The sequence below is a fragment of the Pyrus communis genome, chromosome 14, assembly GCF_963583255.1.
Source record: "Pyrus communis chromosome 14, drPyrComm1.1, whole genome shotgun sequence".
In the NCBI taxonomy this organism is placed as follows: Eukaryota; Viridiplantae; Streptophyta; class Magnoliopsida; order Rosales; family Rosaceae; genus Pyrus; species Pyrus communis.
The window spans coordinates 9656901-9679816 of NC_084816.1; the positions used below are offsets into that span (position 1 = coordinate 9656901).

A 22916-nucleotide genomic window follows, 5' to 3' on the forward strand; every position below is an offset into this window, starting at 1 on the left:
CAATATACACTTCTAGGTATCATTGGAGGTAATGCATAGATACTCCACATTTTCTACAGTTTTCGTTTCAATGTGATATCCATTTAAACGTATGTCTTTGAAACTCAACAAATTTCGAGTAGATCGAGTGGCATACAATGCATTCTGTATGGACAATATTGTTCCATTTGGTAATATAATATGGGCTTTCCCTGAGCCTTCAATTACATCTGATTGACCTGATATTGTTGTTATCCTTACCCTTGTAAGCATCAAGCCTGAGAAATACTTTCGATCACGAAGTATTGTATGTGTGGTTACACTGTCTGCAAGACAAATATCTCCGCCATTTCTCATGTTTTGAGAATAACCATAGCTTTTATCCATGCTTTCTGAGTAAAAGGGATCATGGTTAAAAACAACTTAGAAATTTAAATGCCTCTTTTGTTGAAATGCTAGTTTTTAAACTACAAGTTCAAAATAATAAAAGTACATCAAATATAAATGATTCAGTCGGACCGATACACTTCATTCCTCCTTTCCACAATGAAGTTTGAGACATCTAGGTGGGTTGTGTTCAACTGTCTTGATAAGTCGCATACTGGAACAGGTATATCCATTGGTCTAGCCTGGTCGAGGAAATTAGTCTCGACACCCTTCTCCTTGAGGAAGGCTTGATATAGATCCACCAGATATTTTGGGGTACTACAGGTACTCGCCCAGTGCCCATTGTCACCACACCTATAGGAGGCTCCATCAGAGTTAGGAGCATTGTTCATACGAGCTTTGCCTTTGTGGCGATTTCCATTTTTAAAGCTCGGGCCCGAATTTTACCTTGGAATCTAGTTGTGAAACTGACCACCATGATTCTTGCATTTCCTGTTCCACCGGCCTCGCTTATGGCCACGTCTTTGTTTATGATTATCGTCACTAGAGGATGTGGCGTTCACTTCAAGGGAAGTAGATTCATTTTTAGGAATGGTGCAGATCCAGTAGGTCGGGACTGATGATTTTTCATCAGGAGCTCATTGTTTTGTTCAGCTACCAAGAGCACAGATATCAGCTGGTTGTATTCACTGAAGCATCGCGCTCTATACTGCTGCTGCAGGAGCACGTTGAATGCATGAAATGTACTGAAAGTCTTTTCCAGCATATCTTCCTCAGTAATGGTATCCCCACAGAGTTTTATCTGAGAGGTAATTCTGAACAACGCAGAATTGTACTCAGCCACTGACTTGAAATCCTGGATCCTTAGGTGAGTCCATTCATAGCGAGCCCTTGGAAGAATCATCGTTGCCTGGTGATTGTATCTGTTTCTCAATGCCTTCTAAAGAGCTAACAGATTTTCAACCGTTAAGTACTCGCTCTTTAGTCCCTTATCAAGATGGCGATGAATAAAGATCATGGCCTTCGCCCGATCTTGAGAAGATGAGCTGTTTTCTTCCCTAATGGTATCTTCAAGATTATCTGCTTTCAGATGGATCTTGGTATCTAGTACCCAAGTAGGGTAATTATTCCCAGTAATGTCCAGGGCAGCAAAATCAAGTTTTGCCAAGTTCGCCATTTTCTTTTCTTTTTGAAAGAAAAATGAGATGCGTAATAACTTGAAATAATATGTATTCCTGGAGGAATATAGCGTTAGAACTTCTGGTTCTTATAAATTTTTCATTTTGATCTTCAGGCTAAAAATGATAAGCACTCGAAACTTCAGGCTTGAGATTTTCATGATTAATGAGAAGGGCGATTGTACCGCACCATTCTCATCGAAACAAGCATAAGATGGACAATTATTCCGCACCACTTGAACAGCAAAAAAATTTAAATATGTAGAGCAAGATATAATCGATTTAAATATGTAGAGTAAGGTGGATGATTATACCGCACCATCTTAAATTGCAGTAAAATTAAATTTACAGCTCAACATGGGCGATTGTACCGTACCATCTTTGATCACAGTGAAAATTAAATTTACAGTTCAAGATGGGCGATTATATCGCACTATCTTTGATTGCAGTAAAATTAACATAAATAAACACTGGGTTAGAAACCAAGAACTGCACCAAACAAGAAATCAAAGATATAAGTAACTGTTAAATTTAGAACAAGAAGCAGTCATGGTGCTAGCAGTTCATCGCGAGGGTGTATCACGCAGATGAAGCAGAAGCAGAAGAAAAATAGGAAAAACCTTAAAGGAAGCATTTTTTTTAGCTTTCTTTCGGTGAAGGGAGATGTGAAGTATTTAAGGTTAGAAAGTCGTGCTGATAACGTGTTATAAATAAACAAAAGTTATAGAGATAACCTTTCTAAGGACATGAGCGAAATAGGTGCAAAATATCACACTATGACTTTAGTAATTATAACACAAAAAAGGATGGCAGATAAAGAGAGGGAGGATATTATTTCTCTTGCTTTATTTCACAGTGCATTTGATAACAGACGGAGTGCTCTATTTACAGAGCGACTCTCATAACTACAACCATCAAAATACAATGATGATACTTTTGAAAGTATCAAACACTATTACTAATATTACTAAGTCTTTGGGCATTCTTTTGAGTGGGCATTCACCCACTAATTTTATAACATTCTTCTAAATGCGGTCAAAAGCACTTTTTATTTTAAGTATGTACTTGGTGCATAGATCAAATTGATGGGTGCATAGATCCATTATACGCAACCAATTTAAAAAGTAGAAGCCCATCACTTTGACTGAGCCTTGGCCCATTACCAGGCCTACAGCTTCTGCAAATCACCATCTTCACGGTCGGAGAACTGACAAGTTCACAACGTAACAAATTCTGATACAACAACAAAAACCCTACAAAATCTTTGAATTTGAATTTAGGGTTTTGCACAGTGAGATAGAAATTATGAACCGATTCAGCCGATCTTCCATATTCGCTTCTCAAATCGTGAGGCCCAATGAGAGCAATAAGCAGCATCTGCTTCCAGCTTCCCAGCATTTCTTAGCTCAAAGAAGCTCCAATCGTTTCTTCGACATTTACAAGGTACCCCATCTCTTATTTCACTCCCACCAATTCAAATGTGCAATTTATACTTTATTTTTTCGAAATTAGCCAAAACCCAGTATTGTTAGTGGAAATTAGGGAAACCCCATTTGATTTTGCAGCTTGCAAATAAAGCAGCTATAGAGAAAGAGCGTGCCCGGCTGTAAGTTCTTGTACCATTTTCTGTTTGTTTTCAATTTTTTTTGGGGGACATGTATCAATATCAATGCATTGTTGCTGTAATGTAGGGCAGTTCAGATGAGTTGAATAGGGGGTATTTTGCTGATATGTCTGAGCTTAAGAAACATGGTGGGAAGGTAAGGAAACATTACCTTTTTATTATGATTTTGCATCCATAATTCATTTGGGGTTAGGGGTGATCAACCCGGTACATTGTCATGCCGAAAAGGCAATTCCTTTTTCTTTTGTTCATAATTTGGAATTGGGGTGGTAAGTAGTACTAACTGATAGTAATATTAGCCTTTAGGGGGAAGCATTATGCTTTCTTAAATCATGCTGATGGGGCATGATCTTATTTGAAGACGCCTTTACCATATGCACTAAAAAGCAAGTTTCAGTGATGTCTTGTTCAGTTTTTATTTAAGTTGGAAATGTAAATTTTAGTTTCTGTGTCTAGATTTATGTGGCAAACAAAACCATAGTTCCTGCAATGGCAGCCGTAAAGTTTCCTGACTTAGAAGTGAACTACTCTGATGGAAAAATATTGAAGCTGCCCGTTCGCTCCAATGGGAATGGAAATGTTGCTGAGGCCAACAAATTGGAAGTCCCCAAGGCATCTTTAGTATGCCTTTCATTTTGAGCAAGCTCCCAGGTAAGCAATTGAGTTATTTTTCTAGTATTTTTATACTTTCAAATGAGCAACCCATCTTGAATTATTTGCAATATTTGAGGAATTCTTATAAAAGACTTTTCCACTCTTACTATAGTATGTATGTATAGGACCTCTCTATCAAGGATAATAAGGCCAGTAGGACTGTGATGCGAGAAAAGGGAACCAGAAGGATAGAATTCTATTTTGCAATTTATTCATTCTCTTCTGAACATGGAGAGAAAAACTATGTAAATTTTTTAGAAAATTCTCTGATTACAATAATGATAGCAAGACATGTCTAGAAATTGAATTGTAATCTTTCTATCGCCTATTATTGGATCCTTGCAACTAATGGTTGTAAAGTCATCAAACAATGGCGAGGCACACCTCGGAAATTGGAAACATAAGCTGTATATGGGAGATGAGCCAGGTGGCAGATACGATTGATCACTCAGTGTTTTTTATTGATCTGGAGAGTGAAATGCAATTGATCTTTATCCTAGTAGCTTGGTGAGGAGAATTGATCATTAGTGTAATCCTAAAGATCCATCCCAACTGACTTATTTCGCGGAGCTATATTCTGAAAGATCCATTTAAGTCATCCTTCTGGTAGGGGGAACCACTAGAACTTCCTTATTGATGTTAAGTTTATTTAGTGCTTACATAGCTCAAGAGTGTGTACGTTGTTCGACCGAACAGAGCGTGCTATCATTTTTCCATTGCCAATATTCAATCTTATTAATATGTAAGCTAGGTAGCAACTTTGTAGTAGGTATTGGTACTTTGTCGTGGACGTATTATGTTTGGTTATGGAATGTAGAATGTTAGTTAAACTTGTTATGTTATTGCATCAATGTTTATGGTTTTCTGTTACTGTTGTTGCTACAAAAATTAGTTTCTTTTTCCTTGACAGGGAATGATTAATTCTTGGAGCGCCCCTTTTCTTGACACATACATCTTGAGGTGAAACGAGTTCATAATTCAAGGATGCTAGACTGTAGCAATTCCACTCGCAATGCCACATTTCTGTATTTCGTGTCTAGTTTTCATGCGTACATGTGGCCTTCCAATGCATTTCGCTTCTTTAGTTGAACCGCTTTTCGGGGGTGGGGGAGACGATTTTGTTCGAGTTAGAAATCGAATACGGCAATGATTTTGTCATATGGTTCAGTTCTTCGGTCCATATAATTTGAAATTTTCGATTTAACTCGTGTAGTTTACTAAAGTTTTGCAACTCGAGCACCTCCAACATGGTCTTAGCATTGTAATTTTTTTGCCTCTGAAACCGTAAAAGGCTACACACTTAGAGAGAATGAAGAAATAGAAGTCAGTGTGAAAGCTTGCTCTTTATATTTTTTTGGTAAATTTTTTTTAATATTATTGTTTGGTCACGGTGCTAGAGACCATTTGATGTATCTTAAATTTTATGATTTACACAATTCATTCAAATTATAAGCATCAAATGATACCTAAGCATCGAATTGCAACTGTAAGTACAAAGATAAATGTTTTGCTCGATTATTCTCTTATACAATGACGTTGAACGACTTCAATGTTTTGTGCAAATAATGATTTGGTTGTCGGACTTCCTTTTTCTAGGCAGCCCTAAACAGGTTTGACGACTCAGTGATTTTACTTTGGTAAATAACGTACGCATTTTCTCTAAAAATTGTTTAACCTGCTTAGACCTACTCTAATCCTTTAAGTTAATTCAACTCAAAATTTAGGTTCTAAACTTACCACAACTTGCTCCAACCTTTGGGGCAAATATGAGTTAAAACTCAAAACTCATTTGTGGGGCAAATTTAGCCCATGATTTCCCCTATATTAGTGGGGTTGACCCACCATATATGTATATATATTTTTTTAGTTTTATATTTATAAATTCATTGAATCCAACAGTTAAGATCTAATTTAATCAAATCCAACGGTAATAAATAAAAAATATCTAACGGTCTAAATTTAAATCCAATGGCTAAAGTAATTAAAAAATTTTATTTTATGTATTTCATATTCTTTCGTAGTGTTCCATTGGTTTCATAGTGTCGATTTAGTAATTTTTCAAAATTTATCGGAATATAAATATTTTTAAATTAAAATGTTCATAAAATTAAATTAGGATAGTCTACACTTTTTCTTTTTTTTTTATTTTTTTTTTATAAAAAAAGTTACTTTAAGAAACAAAAAAATTATCTTAAATTCATTATTTAATAATCTCGGACTAAAAATTTAACCATAAGGGTTGGAGGAGAAAAACTGTTTCTGAGTTAAAACTTAAATTTTATGGGTTGAAAATTTTAGGCTTTAGCCCAAGCGTTGGATGGTCTTAGTTTGCCTAGCAATTTTTGTAACGTACTTAACCCACTTAGCGATTTTTAAAAAGGAAAACTAACCAAAAGTCCAAGAAAAACTTTAGTTTTAATGAAAAAAGACAAATAAAAGTGTAATGAATAATACCAAAAAAAAGGTAAACAATATCGAGAATATTTCGTTAAAACTCTTTTTTTTCAAAACGTGCTCAACCTGCTTAGCTATTTTCAGAATCCGCTTATTTAGCAAAAACAAAAAATGAATACCGTACCCTCACTCGTCAAAATCGTACACATTTTCTCTTCCGCAACGTTTTCACTGCACTCTCCTAATTTAATTATTTGTCACATGCATGGCATTTGACTTTACGTAATGAATAAATTAATCCCACCTTAATTGCAACAAAAAAAAAAAAAAAAGGTTAAGCTTACTTAAGGGAGGCAGCTTGTGGATCCCGCATGTGCAAGCCACACCCAAAACCCTCTACGCCAAGTAAAGTTTGCGTGCGACTGTACGGAGCAAAATAATTTATGAAATAGGTCTTTTCACTTTTTCTTTAGTGTCAATTAATGTAAAATAATTTATGAAATAAAAATAGAAATTGACAGCAAAGATATTATAATGTTCATTTTTATGAAATTATGCAAATAAATGCATTGCATAATTTTATAAAAATGAAAATTTTAAGTTGAGTGTAAAAAGATATAGATTGGATTTCAAATAAAAATTTTCAAGAATTTATTATGATCGTTAGTAGATAAAAGATCAGCTATGGGAAACAACACTAAAACCTCAAGGATGGATTTGTTATTTTCAAAACCTCGATGGGCTATACAAGAATACAATAAACCATTGGAAAACGAAGGGAAGGGAGCAGGTGGGTAACGTTGTTTGTCGGTGGAGTTGGATGGGGAATGAAGCTATTAGTTTTTATTATTTATATGTTAAATTCTTTTGTATATAAACTGTAACTCCGTACCATGGTACCTTACAAAATTCATATGAAAATTTAAGTGAAGTATAAAAATATAGATTGGATTCAAATAAAATTTTCTAAGGATTTATTATTGATCGTTAGTAGACAAAAGCGCTATGGGGAAACAACACTAAAACCTTAGGGACAATTGTGTCATTTTAAAAACCTCGACGGGCTGTACGAGAATACAATAAACGGTTGGGTACAAGTGCCACAAACTTGCTATTACGTCCCACTTGGCACGTGAGCTGCACTACCGCGTGGGCCCCACTTGACCAAAGGCAATGTTAATTAACTTGTACGGACGTGGGCCCCACAATAAAACTAATAAAGCCGGGTTCTTTCCATTTCCAGGAAAGGTTGAATAATCTGATGCGGGGGACCGGGTAAAACCATACCAAAAATACGAGAGGACAGGGTGATGGCTTCCTGCGATCGTCGTCGTCGTCGTTTCAGCGGATGTCGAGGTCTCGAGGCCCGCGAAGCCTATGAGCATACGGTTGTCAGACGTCCTACAGCTTGCTGCGGCACTGATTTCTCGCTGTTATCGTCTCCGCCTTAATATCAGATCAGTTTTTTTTGTTTTTTTCTTCTTATTTATTAAAATAAAATGAGATATTTACGCAAATCACCCAGCCCATCCTTAAAAAAATACGTTATTATTCAGCTTATTTAATCCTATCAGTTAACAGTGATAAACCCTAATAAACAGTAAAATGCTTCTCTACCTTTAAAAAAAAATAGCCTAGTCAATTTTATTAAAATATTATTATTTTTATTATGAAATAATAAAAAATAATATTTTTTTACACATCTCGACTCGGAACATACACCTGAACTTCGAATCGAGCTGTAATGACCGACACCTGGAGGGTGACGAAGCCATAAAGTGTAGTGATGTGGAAATGTGAATAAATTTAAACCTAAAAGTGCCTAAATACAAGAGTGCACTGTGAGCGGGAATGAACCCAATTCACACGTGATGACAGAGCATGAGTACAGTACAGTAAAATAGGGTGAGAAATTATACCATCGAAGGTAACCGTCTACCCCAAGATTTGCCAAGAATCCTCATCGATATGAAAGCTCAGCTACTAAAACTTGGAGGGGAAAAACAAGGGTGAGGAGGCCTGAAAATAAAGTTTTAATAAAAACTTGTGAAAATGTTATATCCCCTCACTGTTAAGCATGTATAGTTTCCAAAATATACGTACTATGTATAGTATGAAAATACTCACCGTAGCCTGCAAAACGTAAATAAGGTATGACATCCCAAGATTCAAAATCTCAACAGTAATATAAGTAAAATCAGGTGCTCAACAATCTATACTAGCATGCAAGTCGAAGTCGCCTAATGCGACCTATATGACTACACCTATTGCTCATTAATCTATGCTAGCACACGAGTCAGAGTCGCCTAATGCGACATGTACGACAAGGCTAGGTGTAATAATATACGCTCTAGTGTTACAATCTCGTGAAGACTAGCGCTATGCGCAGTCACCTACGAGTCAAAGTCGCCTAATGCGACCTATACAATAAGGCTAGTACCTACTTGGATCCAAGGCGAGTGTGCAGTGCAGAAGGTGAACATCACGTGAAGGATTGGCTCTGGCCGGGGCGGGAGCACTAACACTGTGGTGCAGTGGCCTGGGCGGGAGCACTAACACCGTGGTGCAGCAATGATGAGCACTACATGAATATAAACATGCCATAATGATGCAATAATTCTAACCAACATAATAAACTTACATGAACTTACTTGTGCATCCCGTAGGATCATTTGGCATTTCACAATAGTGCAACATATCTTATAACATTATTTAATCATGGCATGATATGCACAAATCAATTCAAAAGCATTTGTGGAAACTATAAAGTTTATATATACATACTATAAAAAGGAAAAGACCCACTCACATGAGGTCTGCAGTACAACTCCCTAGCACGAATATCTAGGCGTCTCGAACGATCGACACCTATAACAATTATCAAATCACATTTTAGAATTCTTATCGATAGAACACGTAACTTACATAAAACACATCCCCAAGGATGTTCTAGAATGATTTGAAACTCATTGACAAAAAATCAACCGTCATTCAAAGGTCAACGGTAGGGTCCACAACTCTACGTAAATCGATCCTGAATATCCGCACCTCGGATTTCCAATCCGTAACTTCCTAAGATTTTCAATAAGCTTTTAGAACAACATCGTACAGTTTTGGAACGATCTAACGGTCGGATCTTTACCAATTGCTAAAATTAAGTGGCAGCCGACGTTTTATTTTATGAACTTGCAAATCCAATTCGGGAAGATCCATACCTCGGATTCCCGATCCGTAAGTTATTATTATCCTCAAATATTATGTACTATAATGTATTAAGGTTTGGTGATGATCCAACGGTCGGATCATCGATTCATATAAGGATCAAGTGGCAGTCTCTATCAAAACTATGTTCAAACGATGAGATTTCATCAATTGGACTTCACATATAGAATTTGGGTATCAAATTTAGCCTAGGAAGGTCAGAGGGTGCCTCAGACCACACGCAGCTGCACACGGCGGTTGCCCGCCCCGACTCTCCGGAAAAATCAACTATTTCTAAAAATTCTCAAATTTGACAGAAATAAAGATCTCAATGAGTAGAGCAAGTTTTATACCTGTGGCCAAGTCCAATTTGGCCGGAAAAAGCCTCAAATTGCCACAAACTCGTCGGAAACCCTAGAATATGTGTTTGTCAATTCGATTTCTCCGGTGTTCCAACGCCCCTATCGCTGGTTGGGTATTGTTCCTGGGTCCAAGGGGAGTTGATTAAGGGTGGTGGTGGGTGGTGAAACTCGCCGTAATGGAGGAATCACCGTCGAGCACCTCTGGTGCTCTGGTGAGGTTCTACACGGTTTTGGACCTAAAAATAACCTTTGAATTTCGGTGGAGATGGTAGAAGGGAGGTTGTGAAAGAGATTGCAGGTGTTGGATGATGGTGGTTCGACGGAAAAAATGGCGGAAACTGTCGGAATTTGGTCGGGTGGGTGCACGAATGGGTCAACGGAAAGGGAAGGCTAGGAGTTTTCTCACCCCTCTCCTAATTGGCTATCTCTCTCCTTTAATTTCTGATTGGTCCTTCCCCCTTTAATTTGATTGGTTACAATTCCGACATGGTGGGAGTTTAATTAGTTTATAAACTACAATTTGAGTAAACAATTTCAAACGTCCGTAACTATACCATTATAATCCGAACTCGCAAACAACTTTTGCCTATGCATTTGTAGCTTCAAGATCTATTTGGAAACATTAATTGTGACTTCGAACGGTCAACGAAAGTCAAACATCCTAGCCTCTAAGGGCATTTTTGTAAAATGATTATTTTAAAATTTATAAAACTTAAAATTAGGGACGGGTTGTCATAATTTTATTTTTAATTTATGACTTTATAAAAAAATATTATTAATTTCTGACATTTTATTTATTTTTTAAATTTTTTTGGCTGAAAAATCTGGATCGTTGATCTGAAAATCGAACGGTCTTCATTGTGCCATGTCAGTAGCCATTAATTTTAAAATTCAAATTTTTTGTTATCGTTGGAAATCCAACAGACAAAGAGGATGATAGCAAGGCTTCTAATGGTTGGGATGTTTGATGGAAAGCTGTGGGATTACTAAGGCTGCATGAATGGTGATGCTTGAGGTTTGGAGTATGCTTATGGACTAAATGGAACTCTTTGAGCTTAGTTCCTGGGTGGTTCTCTCTTCCTGCGTTTCTTTTCTATCTATCTATGTATTCCTTTCTGCGTTTTAACTTATTCTCCCTCTCTCTGTAATGGCTTATCTCTCCTTATGTAAGTGAATGGCTCTTCTCTAGGTTTCAAGGGAATCTCCCTTTGTGGCTTGGTTTTCCCCTTCTTTCTCCCCAGGCCTCATATTATTCTTTTTTTTTTGGTGTAAGATAGCTACATTGTTGAGACTTGCAATTTGCTTTTTTCCGAGATGTGCCTTTCCTAGGGCGCCCTTCCACAGATGCTAAATCTGGTAGCGCGCCTCATGGCTTTCATGTGTTGGTTGTCTGTGCAAGTTAGGAAGGGAAAGTCAGCATTAAATGCCTGTCTTGCTGGGCTTAGCATGCATTTAATGCAAGAATCTAGTTTAGTTCTAACTAAAGGAGTTGGGTTACTAGAGAAATGAGTAAACTAGGCTAATTCTCTCTCAATGATGCTTGCGTGAAATACAAAGGGTATGTTCTTGGATCTTTGGGCCCCTAAGCAGCCCAAAGTCTCCCATGACCCCGATTCCACATAGGCTCGATAACCTTCCGTAACTATTCACACTACAATTCACTTGACAAGCCTCAAATATGTGACTTATGCTTAACATGAATAGTGGCTAAGGAAGTATGGCGTGATGAATAGGCATGAGCATGGCGTGAATATCCGGCTTAATCACTGTGGCATGGCATGTTTGTAAATATATTCCTCGTCAATCCCGTACCTTGGCATGTGTTTGGACACCCGAAATACAAGGAGGTGGTGGGGCCAAATTAAAACGGGAAGGGATGTTTCGCGTGTTTGGTCAAACCGTCACATGGCCAGATGCTCTGCACCCGAGATGTTCTTCTGATCCTTACATGGTAATTGGTGCTATTTTGGCCATAAGAACAATCTCGACAAAAAAAATGGGGACTAGAAACAACGAACCCTATTTAACATATTGTCATTACTATTTTACGAAAATCGGACTTTTTTTATTTGACAAAAAACGTAATTCCTTAGTTAAACCAAAAAAAAAAAAATCAACTTAAAAAAAAGTACAACATGGTAAGGAATTTGAGATTTAGTATTTGAAAAAAAAAGTCCAACAAAAATAAGGTAATTTAGCACCACTTGGTACCCTTTGTATTCTTATCTCAAAAGCTAAAGAGCCAATAAATCTAGTAAATTTATTTTTGTCCAAAAAATGTTAAATTACAAACTCCATTTCAGAACAAGTTTAAACCGATAATTTCCCAATCAATGACAAACGCTTAAATGTCCCGCTTGTATCTTCTCCCAATGAAACCCTTGCCCAAACCAAATTCCCTTTACACCCCTACAATCATTTATAACCACCACTTAACCGCCTCATCCACTTCCCCCACGACCGTCGTGGAGCACAAATCCCATTGATTCCCTAATTTCACAGCGCCCTGGAAAACAAGGGAAGGGCAAAATAGTCAATTAAGCGGCTCTTTCCACTCGTTTTCCTTTTCAAACCCCGAAAGCCTTCCTCAGCACGTCTCATCAAATTCCTTTTGCTATAAATACCATGCAAACACCACCTACTCTCCATCTGCGCTCTCCTCACACACTAGACACTCCTCTCCTTCTCTCTCTAAAAACCTCACCTTCTCTCTCTAAAACTCCAGAGCGCACAGACGCGATGTCTCAACGCGGCCGCGGCCGAGGCCGCCATTCCGAACCCTCATACGGCTCCGACGCCCCGCCGTTTAATCGCGGTGGAGGAGGCGGAGGCCGTGGTCGGGGACGAAACCCCGGTGCTACACCGTTGTTTCAGTCCGAATCGGGACCTAGATATGACTGTCCTGGAGTCGTCGCCGCTCCGACGGCGGCTCAAACTCCCTCGCCGGCACCATTGGCTCAAACACCGGTTCCTCGCGGACCGGCGCCGGCTCAGGCGTCTTCCAGCTCGGCGCCTTCCCCCGCTGAGGCTCCTCTCATCTGTGCGATGGAGCAGAAGCTGACGCTGACCGCTCCTCCACCGTCGTCGTCGAAAGCCGTCCGGTATCCGCCGAGGCCTGGCTACGGGAGGGTTGGCGAGAAGGTCCAAGTCAGGGCCAACCACTTCCTAGTGGAGGTGGCGGCGAGAGATCTCCATCACTACGATGTAAGCCTCCTTCTTCCTTTGTTCTTTTGCAGTTTTCCCTTTTCGTTCTTATTTTTCTGTGTTTATCTGTTCATCTGCATTTTTACAGTTAATTTTGAATTTTCTTTTACGTTTTCCTTTTCTTTATATTTGAAAACTGGACTCGGAATGTCGTACCAAAATTTCTTTTACATTTTACTTTTTATAATTTTATGATGCTTTGGACTTTTGAGCGTCGTCATTGTGTTTTGAATATTTTTGTTTTATTTATTTGGATTTGTTTTTTCGGGTTTTCCTTTTTGTTTTTGAAGTTTACTGCTGTAAACTTGAGTCGTTCATGGCGTTTTGGGACCCAAAAATCATTTGAGGTTTCTGAAAGCACCTTTCTGATTCCAAATGATGAAAAAGCAAACGCAACCATTTAATTTTTGTTTTTTTTATTTTTTTTTTAAATTTTCTGTTGTATTTCCCTTTTGGCGTTCCTCTAATGCTTTAAATCTGACTCAGAAAGGTGATGTCACGTTCCCAAAACATTTTTCTGAGTTTAAAGTTGACCTAAATTTGCTTTTCAAAAAGGGTTTTGTAAATTTGATCCAGGAAGGTGTTCATCAATAATTTTTTATTTTATGAAAGCTTTTGGTGTTCCCAAAAACCTATTAATGAAGGTTTCTGAGAAATAGGGGGTGGTTTTCTTTGGCTTTTCTGTTTTTTTTTTTCTTACTCAGAAGGGTTATGTGAACAATGCAATTCTTTTGGTATTTTCTGAGTCCTGGTAAACGGGTTTTCTTGGCAAACTGTTGGTATTCTCGCATGTTTAAACAGTTGATTGTTCTTGTTGTGGGGTGTCTTACGATATCATTTGGTGGCTTTAGGTGTCGATTACCCCTGAAGTTGCATCGAAAAAGATCAACAGGGAAGTCATTAAGCAGCTCTTAAAGCTTTATAGGGAGTCTCACCTGGGCAAGAGAATCCCAGCTTATGATGGCATGAAAAGTATTTATACAGCAGGCCCCTTACCTTTTGCCTCGAAAGAGTTCGTGGTCCAGTTGGCCGAGAGGGAGGGTTCTTCTGCTGCTGCTGGTTCCAGAAGGTATATTTATACGATGGTTTAATGTCCTGTTTTCATTTCTGTATTTTTTTTTTATTTCTGTTTTTTGAACGCTTTCTTCTTTGTATTGAAATGACTTACAGGAGGGACCGAGAGTTCAAGGTCACTCTCAAGTTGGCTAGCAAACCTGACCTGTATTCCCTCCAACAGTTCCTAGGAAGCCAGCAGCATGAGTTGCCTCAGGACGCAATTCAAGTTCTGGACGTTGTTCTTAGGGCTAAACCTTCTGAAAAGTAAAGTCTTTATTTGGTAGAAGGGCATAAGATTTATTTTACCCTTGTCTGCGTTGTTTCCTCGCTAATGACGGTTTTGACTGTTGTAATTTTTGTCACAGTTACACTGTTGTTGGGAGGTCTTTTTTCGGCATTGATCTTGGGAAGAAAGGTGATCTTGGTGATGGTCTGGAATACTGGAGAGGCTTTTATCAGAGTCTAAGGCCGACCCAGTTTGGGCTTTCACTCAATATAGGTAATGCATTTACCAATTTTCCCTGTTCTCGTAATCATATGAAGTTAACTAGCACGAGTGTTGTGACTAACTTTTTTTATTCATATTTTTGCAGATGTATCAGCCAGAGCATTTTATGAATCTATTCTGGTAACTGAGTTTGTGAAAAAACTTTTGAACTACAGAGAACTGTCAAGGCCTTTACCTGATCGTGATCGTTTGAAGGTATTCTCCACAAGTTAATGCTAGTTATAGGTTCTATTTTTGCATATTTGCTGGTATTTATGCTCATTGGGTTTTGAAGCTGCATTTTGTTTTCTTTTATATTGAATTGACTTGTTCATCAAAGACTAATTTATTCAGAGTTCTATGCATTTACTTTTCTTTTGTCTTGGAACAAAACTGATTGGCATTCTGTTACTTACAGGTGAAAAAGGCCTTAAAGGGGGTCAAGGTAAAACTTTCTTATCGTGAGAATAGATCTTATAAGATCACCGGGGTCTCCGTGGAACCCCTGAACAAGTTGACGTGAGTCTTATAATCTTTACAATACATTTTTGCTTATATCTTGTTTACATGTATATAGGTTGTTGTGGTACTTGATTTGCTTGAAATGTAGAACTGGAATTTTCATGCTCATTATCTACTTTCGTTTGAACTATTTTGATTGAATTTGCTATATCATAAATCATAATGGGTAAATATGAAAATAAAATCAAATTGGGTTATGGCGGTGTTCCATGGTAACAGAACGTTCATAACTTATTATCCATGTTTGTGTTTTAGGTTCACTCTAGAAGATCAAAGTAGAACTTCAGTAGTACAGTATTATCGCGAAAGGTACAATATTGTGCTGAGGGATGTGGCAATGCCTGCGCTTCAGTCTGGGAGCGATTCAAAACCTGTTTATTTGCCTATGGAGGTTACTTTCTTGACTTCTTCACCATTTTATTTCCTAGCATGTTTCTATTCTAAGTATGGTAGTAGCCTTGTGGAGATAATTTACCTATTTACCTTAATTTACTTATTTACCTTTTTGGCAGCTTTGTTCCATTGTTGCTGGGCAGAGGTACACTAGGAAGCTGAATGAGAGACAAGTAACAGCTCTTCTGAGAGCAACTTGTCAACGCCCTGGAGAGAGGCAGCGCAGTATAGTTGATGTCTGGATGTGATTTCATCTTTTCAATCAATAGAACTCTTTTCCTAATCTAGCTGGTTTTCATTTTGTTTCTGGTGATCATGTTTTTGCATCTGTGCAGATGGGTAAACACAATCGTTACAATGAAGATGACCTTATCCAGCAATTTGGCATGAAGATAAGTCAAGATATGGCTTTAGTTAATGCTCGTGTTCTGCCGCCGCCTTCGGTAAGTATTTGTTTCCAATTTTGTATGAATAGTTCAAGTGTTTTTTATTCAACTTTTTTCTTTGCTGGTGTTTGAATTGATGACAACAGCTGAAATACCATGACACTGGTCGTGAGAAGTCTGAAAATCCACGAATGGGGCAATGGAACATGATCAACAAGGTATGATCTTGGTTTTTCATTTGTTTAGATGGATCTGTGCGTATGTTGAACTCCATTGTGTGTTTTGAGGATAGTTACACAAGATTTTTGCAATGTAAGTCTTTGCAGTCAGCAACTTCCTGATTTATTATGGATTTGTAAACATTTAAAATACCATCTTTTACTGCTTTTGTGATATGTGATGCAGCATCAAAATTAAAACATTATTCTTGTTACAAATTTGATTTCTGATTATTTTTAATTAATTCTGGTTCTGTAGAAAATGGTTAACGGTGGTCGATTGGATTTCTGGGCATGTGTCAATTTCTCCCGATTAGACCCAAGTTTTAACTTCCGATTTTGTGAGGATTTGGTCAATATGTGCAACAGCAAGGGAGTGGTACGACTCCCTTTCTTAAGTTCCTCCTATTTCTGCATCGAATTGTTTTTGTTCTTTTCCTAACCAAATTGTTTTTTGTTCCTAGCATTTCCATCCGCATCCCTTAATTCCTCATCAATCAGCTCATCCTGGGCAAATAGAGAGCGTGCTCAGAGATATCCATAAGATGTCTAGCAAGAAAATTGAAGATATTGGACATAAGGGAAAGCCTCTTCAGTTGTTAATTATCATTTTGCCTGACGTTACTGGATCATATGGTGAGTAGCAGTCTGAGAACAAAATGTGTCTTGTATTTCAAGAAAATCATCTTTAAGGTCTGACATATTGATTGCTGATTGCTTGCAGGTATGATAAAACGGATCTGTGAAACTGAGTTAGGAATTGTATCTCAGTGCTGTCAGCCTAAGGCAGCATCAAAGCTCAGTAAACAATACCTAGAAAATCTGTCACTCAAGATAAATGTGAAGGTTTGTTTTTATGTATTGCCCATCACATTGTGTTTATCCTTTATTGATTGTCGCTCATATTACTCACTGTCTTCCATTAACATTGAAAAGTTGACGCAATATTTAAAAGGGAGTTTTAACGAAACACTCTCGGTAGTGTTCACTTTTAACGAAATCAACATTTTTACCTTTTCCTGGTACTATTCACTACACCTTTATTTGTCATTTTTCATTAAAACTATAGGTTTTTTGGACTTTTCGTTAGTTTTCCTTATTTAAAACTGTTGGTAGGTTGGTGGAAGGAACACTGTTCTAATAGATGCCATTCAAAGAAGAATTCCTCTTGTGAGTGACATTCCCACAATAATATTTGGTGCTGATGTTACCCATCCACAACCTGGGGAGGACAGCAGTCCTTCAATTGCGGCTGTAAGTTTCAGTCTTATATTGATTTCATTTTAAAAATGCATAATGTGTTAACATGGCAATTTATTCAATCAGGTGGTGGCGTCCATGGATTGGCCAGAAGTCACTAAGTACCGAGGACTTGTATCTGCACAGGCTCACCGTGAAGAAATAATCCAAGATCTTTATAGTGTTAAACAGGACCCTAACAGAGGTCCGGTTGCCGGAGGAATGATCAGGTAATTGGGACAACTTGCACCTTCTTTTGTTATTGTTTCTATTTTTTTTTTTTAAATAATAGCTGTGACTGTTTTCTTAACTTGATTATTTTCATTATGTTAGGGAGCATTTCAGAGCATTTAGACAAGCAACTGGCCGAAAACCAGAGAGAATTATCTTCTTCAGGTAATATTTGTTTTTGCTGTGGTCATGGAAAATGACACGTCATTCTGCTAATATTTGTTTTGATGTTTGCTTGGCAGAGATGGAGTTAGTGAAGGCCAGTTTAGTCAAGTTCTGCTGTATGAAATGGATGCTATAAGAAAGGTATGCTGATTACTACAATTTAGAATTATTTTGTTATTGCTTAATTCTTTGATTTGATCAAGTAGTTAGTGATTATTTTTTAAGATAAGCGACTATCTAATGTGTGTCATTACTTTTTCAGGCTTGTCAGTCGCTTCAGGAGGGATATCTACCACCAGTTACTTTTGTTGTGGTGCAGAAAAGGCATCATACTCGCCTGTTCCCAACTGATCAACGGAAGACTGATAAGAGTGGCAATATTCAACCAGGTTACAGATTTAGATGCATTGAGATATATTGGATTTGATGTTTTTCCATTTTGCGCATTGACTCTCTTTATGTTGTCTAGGCACTGTCGTTGACACCCAGATTTGTCATCCCACGGAGTTTGACTTCTATCTCAACAGTCATGCTGGCATTCAGGTATATTTGTATTGTTGATTTATATATGCTAGTTCTGTTTGTTGCGGTAGTTTCCTTGCCCTCTTCTGAGGATTTTGTGCTCTATTCACTGCTAAAAGTTTGACGGTTATCTTGTGTTCATGTAGGGAACTAGCAGGCCCGCACATTACCATGTCCTGTATGATGAGAACAGATTCACTCCAGATGCCTTGCAAATGCTAACGAACAACCTATGCTACACGTAAGAACAACAATTTCAATTCTTTCTCTGGCTTTTGCAATAGTACTATGCCAGACGTTTTGTTTTCTGACATTCTCATCGTATGGCATGTGATTTTTCAGGTATGCAAGGTGCACACGCTCGGTTTCCATTGGTACGTACTTGGCTTGGATTCATATCTGTTTTCTGAAATTATGCTTTTTCCTGATTGCACCACTGATGTTTCTGTTTTTTCATGCAGTTCCTCCTGCATACTATGCACATTTGGCTGCCTTCCGTGCGCGATACTACATAGAGGGTGAGTATTCTGATGGAGGTTCAACTACCGGATCTACAGGAGGGGTTGCTGGTGGTGCGAGGTTCCGTGCCCTTCCAGAGATTAAAGAAAATGTAAAGGAAGTCATGTTCTACTGCTGAAATCAGTCTTGAGGTCTCACTGGTGGCGGTTAGTTTCTAGTGGTCGTGTTTTGTCTGAGGTTGTATGAACTAAAGTTGCACAAGACTCTAATCTTATATCGTCTTGAAGATTGACGTCTAAATCGCTCATCCGTGATGAGTTTTGGTGATTAGTTTTGTGGGTTAGTCCTGAATCCTTGGCTACTGATATGGATATGGACTTTGGTTCAAAGTTTAGTTTATATACAAGTGCAGTCAGAACATTTTGAGCTGTTACTTGGTTGCATGCATCTGTTAATTACTTTCATCTCATCTGATGTAAGTTCATATATTTTTATTCCGGATTTGACCTTCCTCTTAAGGCCTGAGCTCAAAATTTTGAGGCAATGTCTTTCCAGGTGGAGATTTTGGATATTTTGTCCAAATTTTGGTTTTGCTGAAAGGGCTTGATAAAGTTTACCAAAAAGTGACTTGCAGGTTAAGTTTAGCTGCTTCCCTTTAGTCGAGTTTTTATTAATTTATTATCATTGTCATCCCTAACCTAGAGTGAATTGTAATTTAATTCTTTTTGGAATGCGGGAATCATGACTAAGACATCTTTAATGGGAGATTCGAAGAGTTTGGAATAGCCTTGTTACATTTTTTGTTGGGCGGAAACCCCTAGAATGAGTTGTGGCTAAGAACATCTTTAATGGGAGATTCGTAGGGTCTTGGAATAGTCATGTTACATTTTTGGTTGGGTGGAAAGCCCTCAAATGACCTGCTAGTTAAAAAAAAAAAAAATGGGATCTCAAATTGGAGTAGAACTTATATTTACATCTTACCGAGAAGATAAATGAAATGTACAAGACTTTAAGTATGTATATGTATTTGTGTGTGAGTGTGTGTATATACGTTTTTGGTGAGAATCGAACCTAAAACCTTTCACTTATAAGTGATGAATAATACTATTAGACTATAGTACTAAGTAACATTTTCTTTTAATGAACGATATTATCTATGTTAAGGGAAAATGATGGGTTAAACCTCACAATAAGTTAGTAATAATATAGTTTAAATTCGCTTTAGCAATAATCGAACATAAAACTTCACTCACAAAGAAAAAAGAATATTACTGGATCATAATACTAATTAGCATGTTAAGTGACAATTAATTACACAGCTTTTATTATTAGCTGCCTAATTTAATAAAATCAACCGTGACATAATCCAATCCGAAAACCCAAATCCCAACAGAATCAAATTATTAGGTCCTTTAATTAAATTAAAACTCCTAGACAAAAAGGAAAAAGTCATCTGTGCCCTTCCCATTATTTTCTGAAGTGCACAATTCCGAAATTCTTTGTTTTTTGTTCGAAAGCACTAAATCCCAAAAATCAGTTGCCCAATCACGCGGCGGTCCTGTGAATAATGATGGAGGGCAAAATCGTCATTTAATATGAGAATTCAGACGTCAATTTCTTGTATTGACTTTCCCCTCGCTTCCAACCCAAAACCCCTTCCTTCCTTTTGCACGGTCTTTGATTTGTTTCCATTTCTGTATAAACAACACGCAAACACACCTACGCTCACCCAGGTAACCATAGCAGTTGCCTCCATTTGTTTTCCACGTGTTCACCTAGATAAAATAAACATTTTGTGAGAAAACAATTATTCAAAAACATTCGTCAAAGATATTATAAACAACTTCTTTAGTAATGAAAAATCATTTGAAAGTCGTTACCAAAAAGTTTTAGCGATTATTTTATATTTTCTTTCTTTATAAATTTAATTTTGAAAATTTAATAATCACATCAATAGCATGTGTAAAATTGCTAGTAAATAGATATATATATATATATATATATAATAAAAATGAATGAAGTTATTGATGATATTTAAAAAATTTTAATTTGTAATTTAGATCCAATAACGATATGTGATTTGGATGCGATGCTTAATGATATGGAGCGACCGTTTAGATTTGATGATTAGAATATGAAAACCATATCACAAATGGATTCGAATATGGATCAAGTTTGTGTTGAAATATCCCACATCGGGCACAGATGGAGAAAATGAAGAGTTTAAATATCCTTACTCCACTCCAACTAATATTGAGACATTTTGTAATAAAACTGCATGTTTGCTGGACTGTGAGATGAAAATTAACAAGTTGGATACAATATCGGTGTTGTTGGAAGTGGGCATTTGGTCACATGGTATTAGAGCCAGGGAGTAGGTCGTACACCCACGTGATGGGTGGATCTCCTTGGCCCATCGTGATGATGGTGGGTCCCTTGATCCCTGTGTTGGGTAAGTCCTCTTAGCTCCACATGATTGCCGATATGTGGATTTCCTTTGTGTGATCTACTAATTGGGTCCCACTTAAGGAGGCAAGTCCAAACATCCCACATCGGGTAGAGAAAAAGAAAAGTTTGAATATCCCAACCCTAGTCCAAAAATATTGAGGCCTTTTGTGTCCAAACTCCACATCTGTCGGACTGTGCAGGTGGTTAAGTAGCTTCTTGTTTTGTACAAGTCACACCTAGGTCAAAGAACCCTGCTTATGATGGTATGAAAAGCATTCACACAGCAGGTCCATTGCCATTTGAATCCAAAGGGTTTGTGGTTAAGTTACCTGAGAAAGATGATCGCGGTGGGTCTTCTTCTTCTCTCGAAAAGGTATTTTCCTACGAGAGTTCAGTGCTTCTGTGTCTTGTTTTCATCTCTATATGTTTCGATGGTTATTGCAGTTTTCTGAATATCATTTGTTTTTGGTGTGTTCGAATGACTTACAGATTGAATAGGGACTTTAAGGTGACTCTCAAACCGGGGAACGAACCGGATCAACCTTTACCAACTACTACATTTCTTGCGCAGGAAGCAACACGAGTCGCCTCCAGGCTTTACAAGCGATGTTGCTCTTAGAGCCTCACCATCTGAAAAGTAACGCATCTTTTTGTAGAACCGGCGTATGATATGGTTTCTTTCATTCTTCTGTTTCTTGTTTCCATACTAATTATATGTTAAATGTTGTATTTTGTACCACAGTTACACTTGTTGATGCACCAGAGTCGTAGGCCAACCCAGTTTGGGATTTTGCACCAGAGTCTTAGGCCAACCCAGTATGGGATTTACCTCAATATAGGTATTGTGGGTGCAAAAATTAAGGGTTAAGTAATTCGCCATTTTCCATGCATCCTAAAAATAAGGGAATCGGGCTAAAATAAAGCAACATGAATCAGCCACTACTAACAAAGGAATATGTAGTGAGATAATGGGACATGGAGCCCAAGCTTTTTATGCCTATAAAAGGCCTAGAATCATGTCAGAACTGGGGGAGAAAAAAGAGAGAGGTAGGACTTAGGAGATTGTTTTGTATTTTGTAAGCATCCGGAACAAATATTGACTTGAGCATCAGAGTATTTTCTTGCAGGTCCCCCGCTCTCATTGATGACAAGCGAAATGGTGTAGTGGACTTCTTAACATGCATGGTTACAAGATTTACTTGTTGAAGGATTAGAGAACCGAATTTTCGACTCCAACAGGTACAATGTTAGCCCAATTTTCCTTGTTTTGAAAATCATGCAAAGCCAAGTAACAAAAAGGCCTTGCCTTTTTGTTTTCTCCATTCAAAATTTTCAAATGTGTCTGCCACATCTTTCTATGAATCCACCCTGGTAACGGAATTTGTGAAAATACTTTAACGTAAGAGATCTGTCAATCAGTTTCTTATCGAGCTTATACTGTACGTCCACAGTCAGTTTCTTAAACATTTTGTGTTAGCAAATCTTGTGACATTCTGTTACTCAAAGGTGAAAAAGGCCTTATAAAATGACCGGTGTGTCCGCGGAACCGCTGAACCAACTCAAGTGATTGATAGTTAGTATATGTAAATATGTGTCATCGTTGAATCAATATTATTATTGAACTTTGCATTTTAGGTTTACCCTGGAAGACGGAAGTAGTAAGAGAGTAGTTCAATATTATCGGAAAGGTGTTGTGCCTTGGCTGATTATCTTCACCAACATACAAACCCACAGTTGAATAGTTTAAAATACGAGAAATAAAGACACCGAGAAATTTACGAGGTTCGGCAAAAACCTGCCTACGTCC

The 22916-nt window shown here is 37.7% G+C and overlaps 2 protein-coding genes across 2 annotated transcripts; both read left to right on the top strand.

Annotated features, from left to right (window-relative positions):
• The first annotated feature begins 2781 nt into the window (after window positions 1-2781).
• On the top strand, window positions 2782-4009 carry LOC137716574 (uncharacterized). The gene is made up of 5 exons (XM_068456027.1): window positions 2782-2987; window positions 3110-3150; window positions 3241-3304; window positions 3625-3819; window positions 3935-4009. Exons 1-4 carry the CDS (start codon window positions 2850-2852, stop codon window positions 3805-3807), a joined length of 426 nt encoding a protein of 141 aa, XP_068312128.1. The 5' UTR covers window positions 2782-2849; the 3' UTR covers window positions 3808-3819; window positions 3935-4009.
• An 8435-nt stretch (window positions 4010-12444) lies between these two features.
• On the top strand, window positions 12445-19155 carry LOC137715401 (protein argonaute 5-like). The gene is made up of 22 exons (XM_068454721.1): window positions 12445-12983; window positions 13835-14052; window positions 14154-14303; window positions 14405-14538; window positions 14633-14742; window positions 14945-15045; window positions 15304-15439; window positions 15561-15677; window positions 15777-15884; window positions 15974-16045; window positions 16305-16424; window positions 16510-16681; window positions 16770-16891; window positions 17162-17299; window positions 17372-17514; window positions 17618-17680; window positions 17758-17821; window positions 17943-18069; window positions 18150-18223; window positions 18349-18443; window positions 18545-18576; window positions 18664-19155. Exons 1-22 carry the CDS (start codon window positions 12519-12521, stop codon window positions 18837-18839), a joined length of 2937 nt encoding a protein of 978 aa, XP_068310822.1. The 5' UTR covers window positions 12445-12518; the 3' UTR covers window positions 18840-19155.
• Window positions 19156-22916: the final 3761 nt, after the last annotated feature.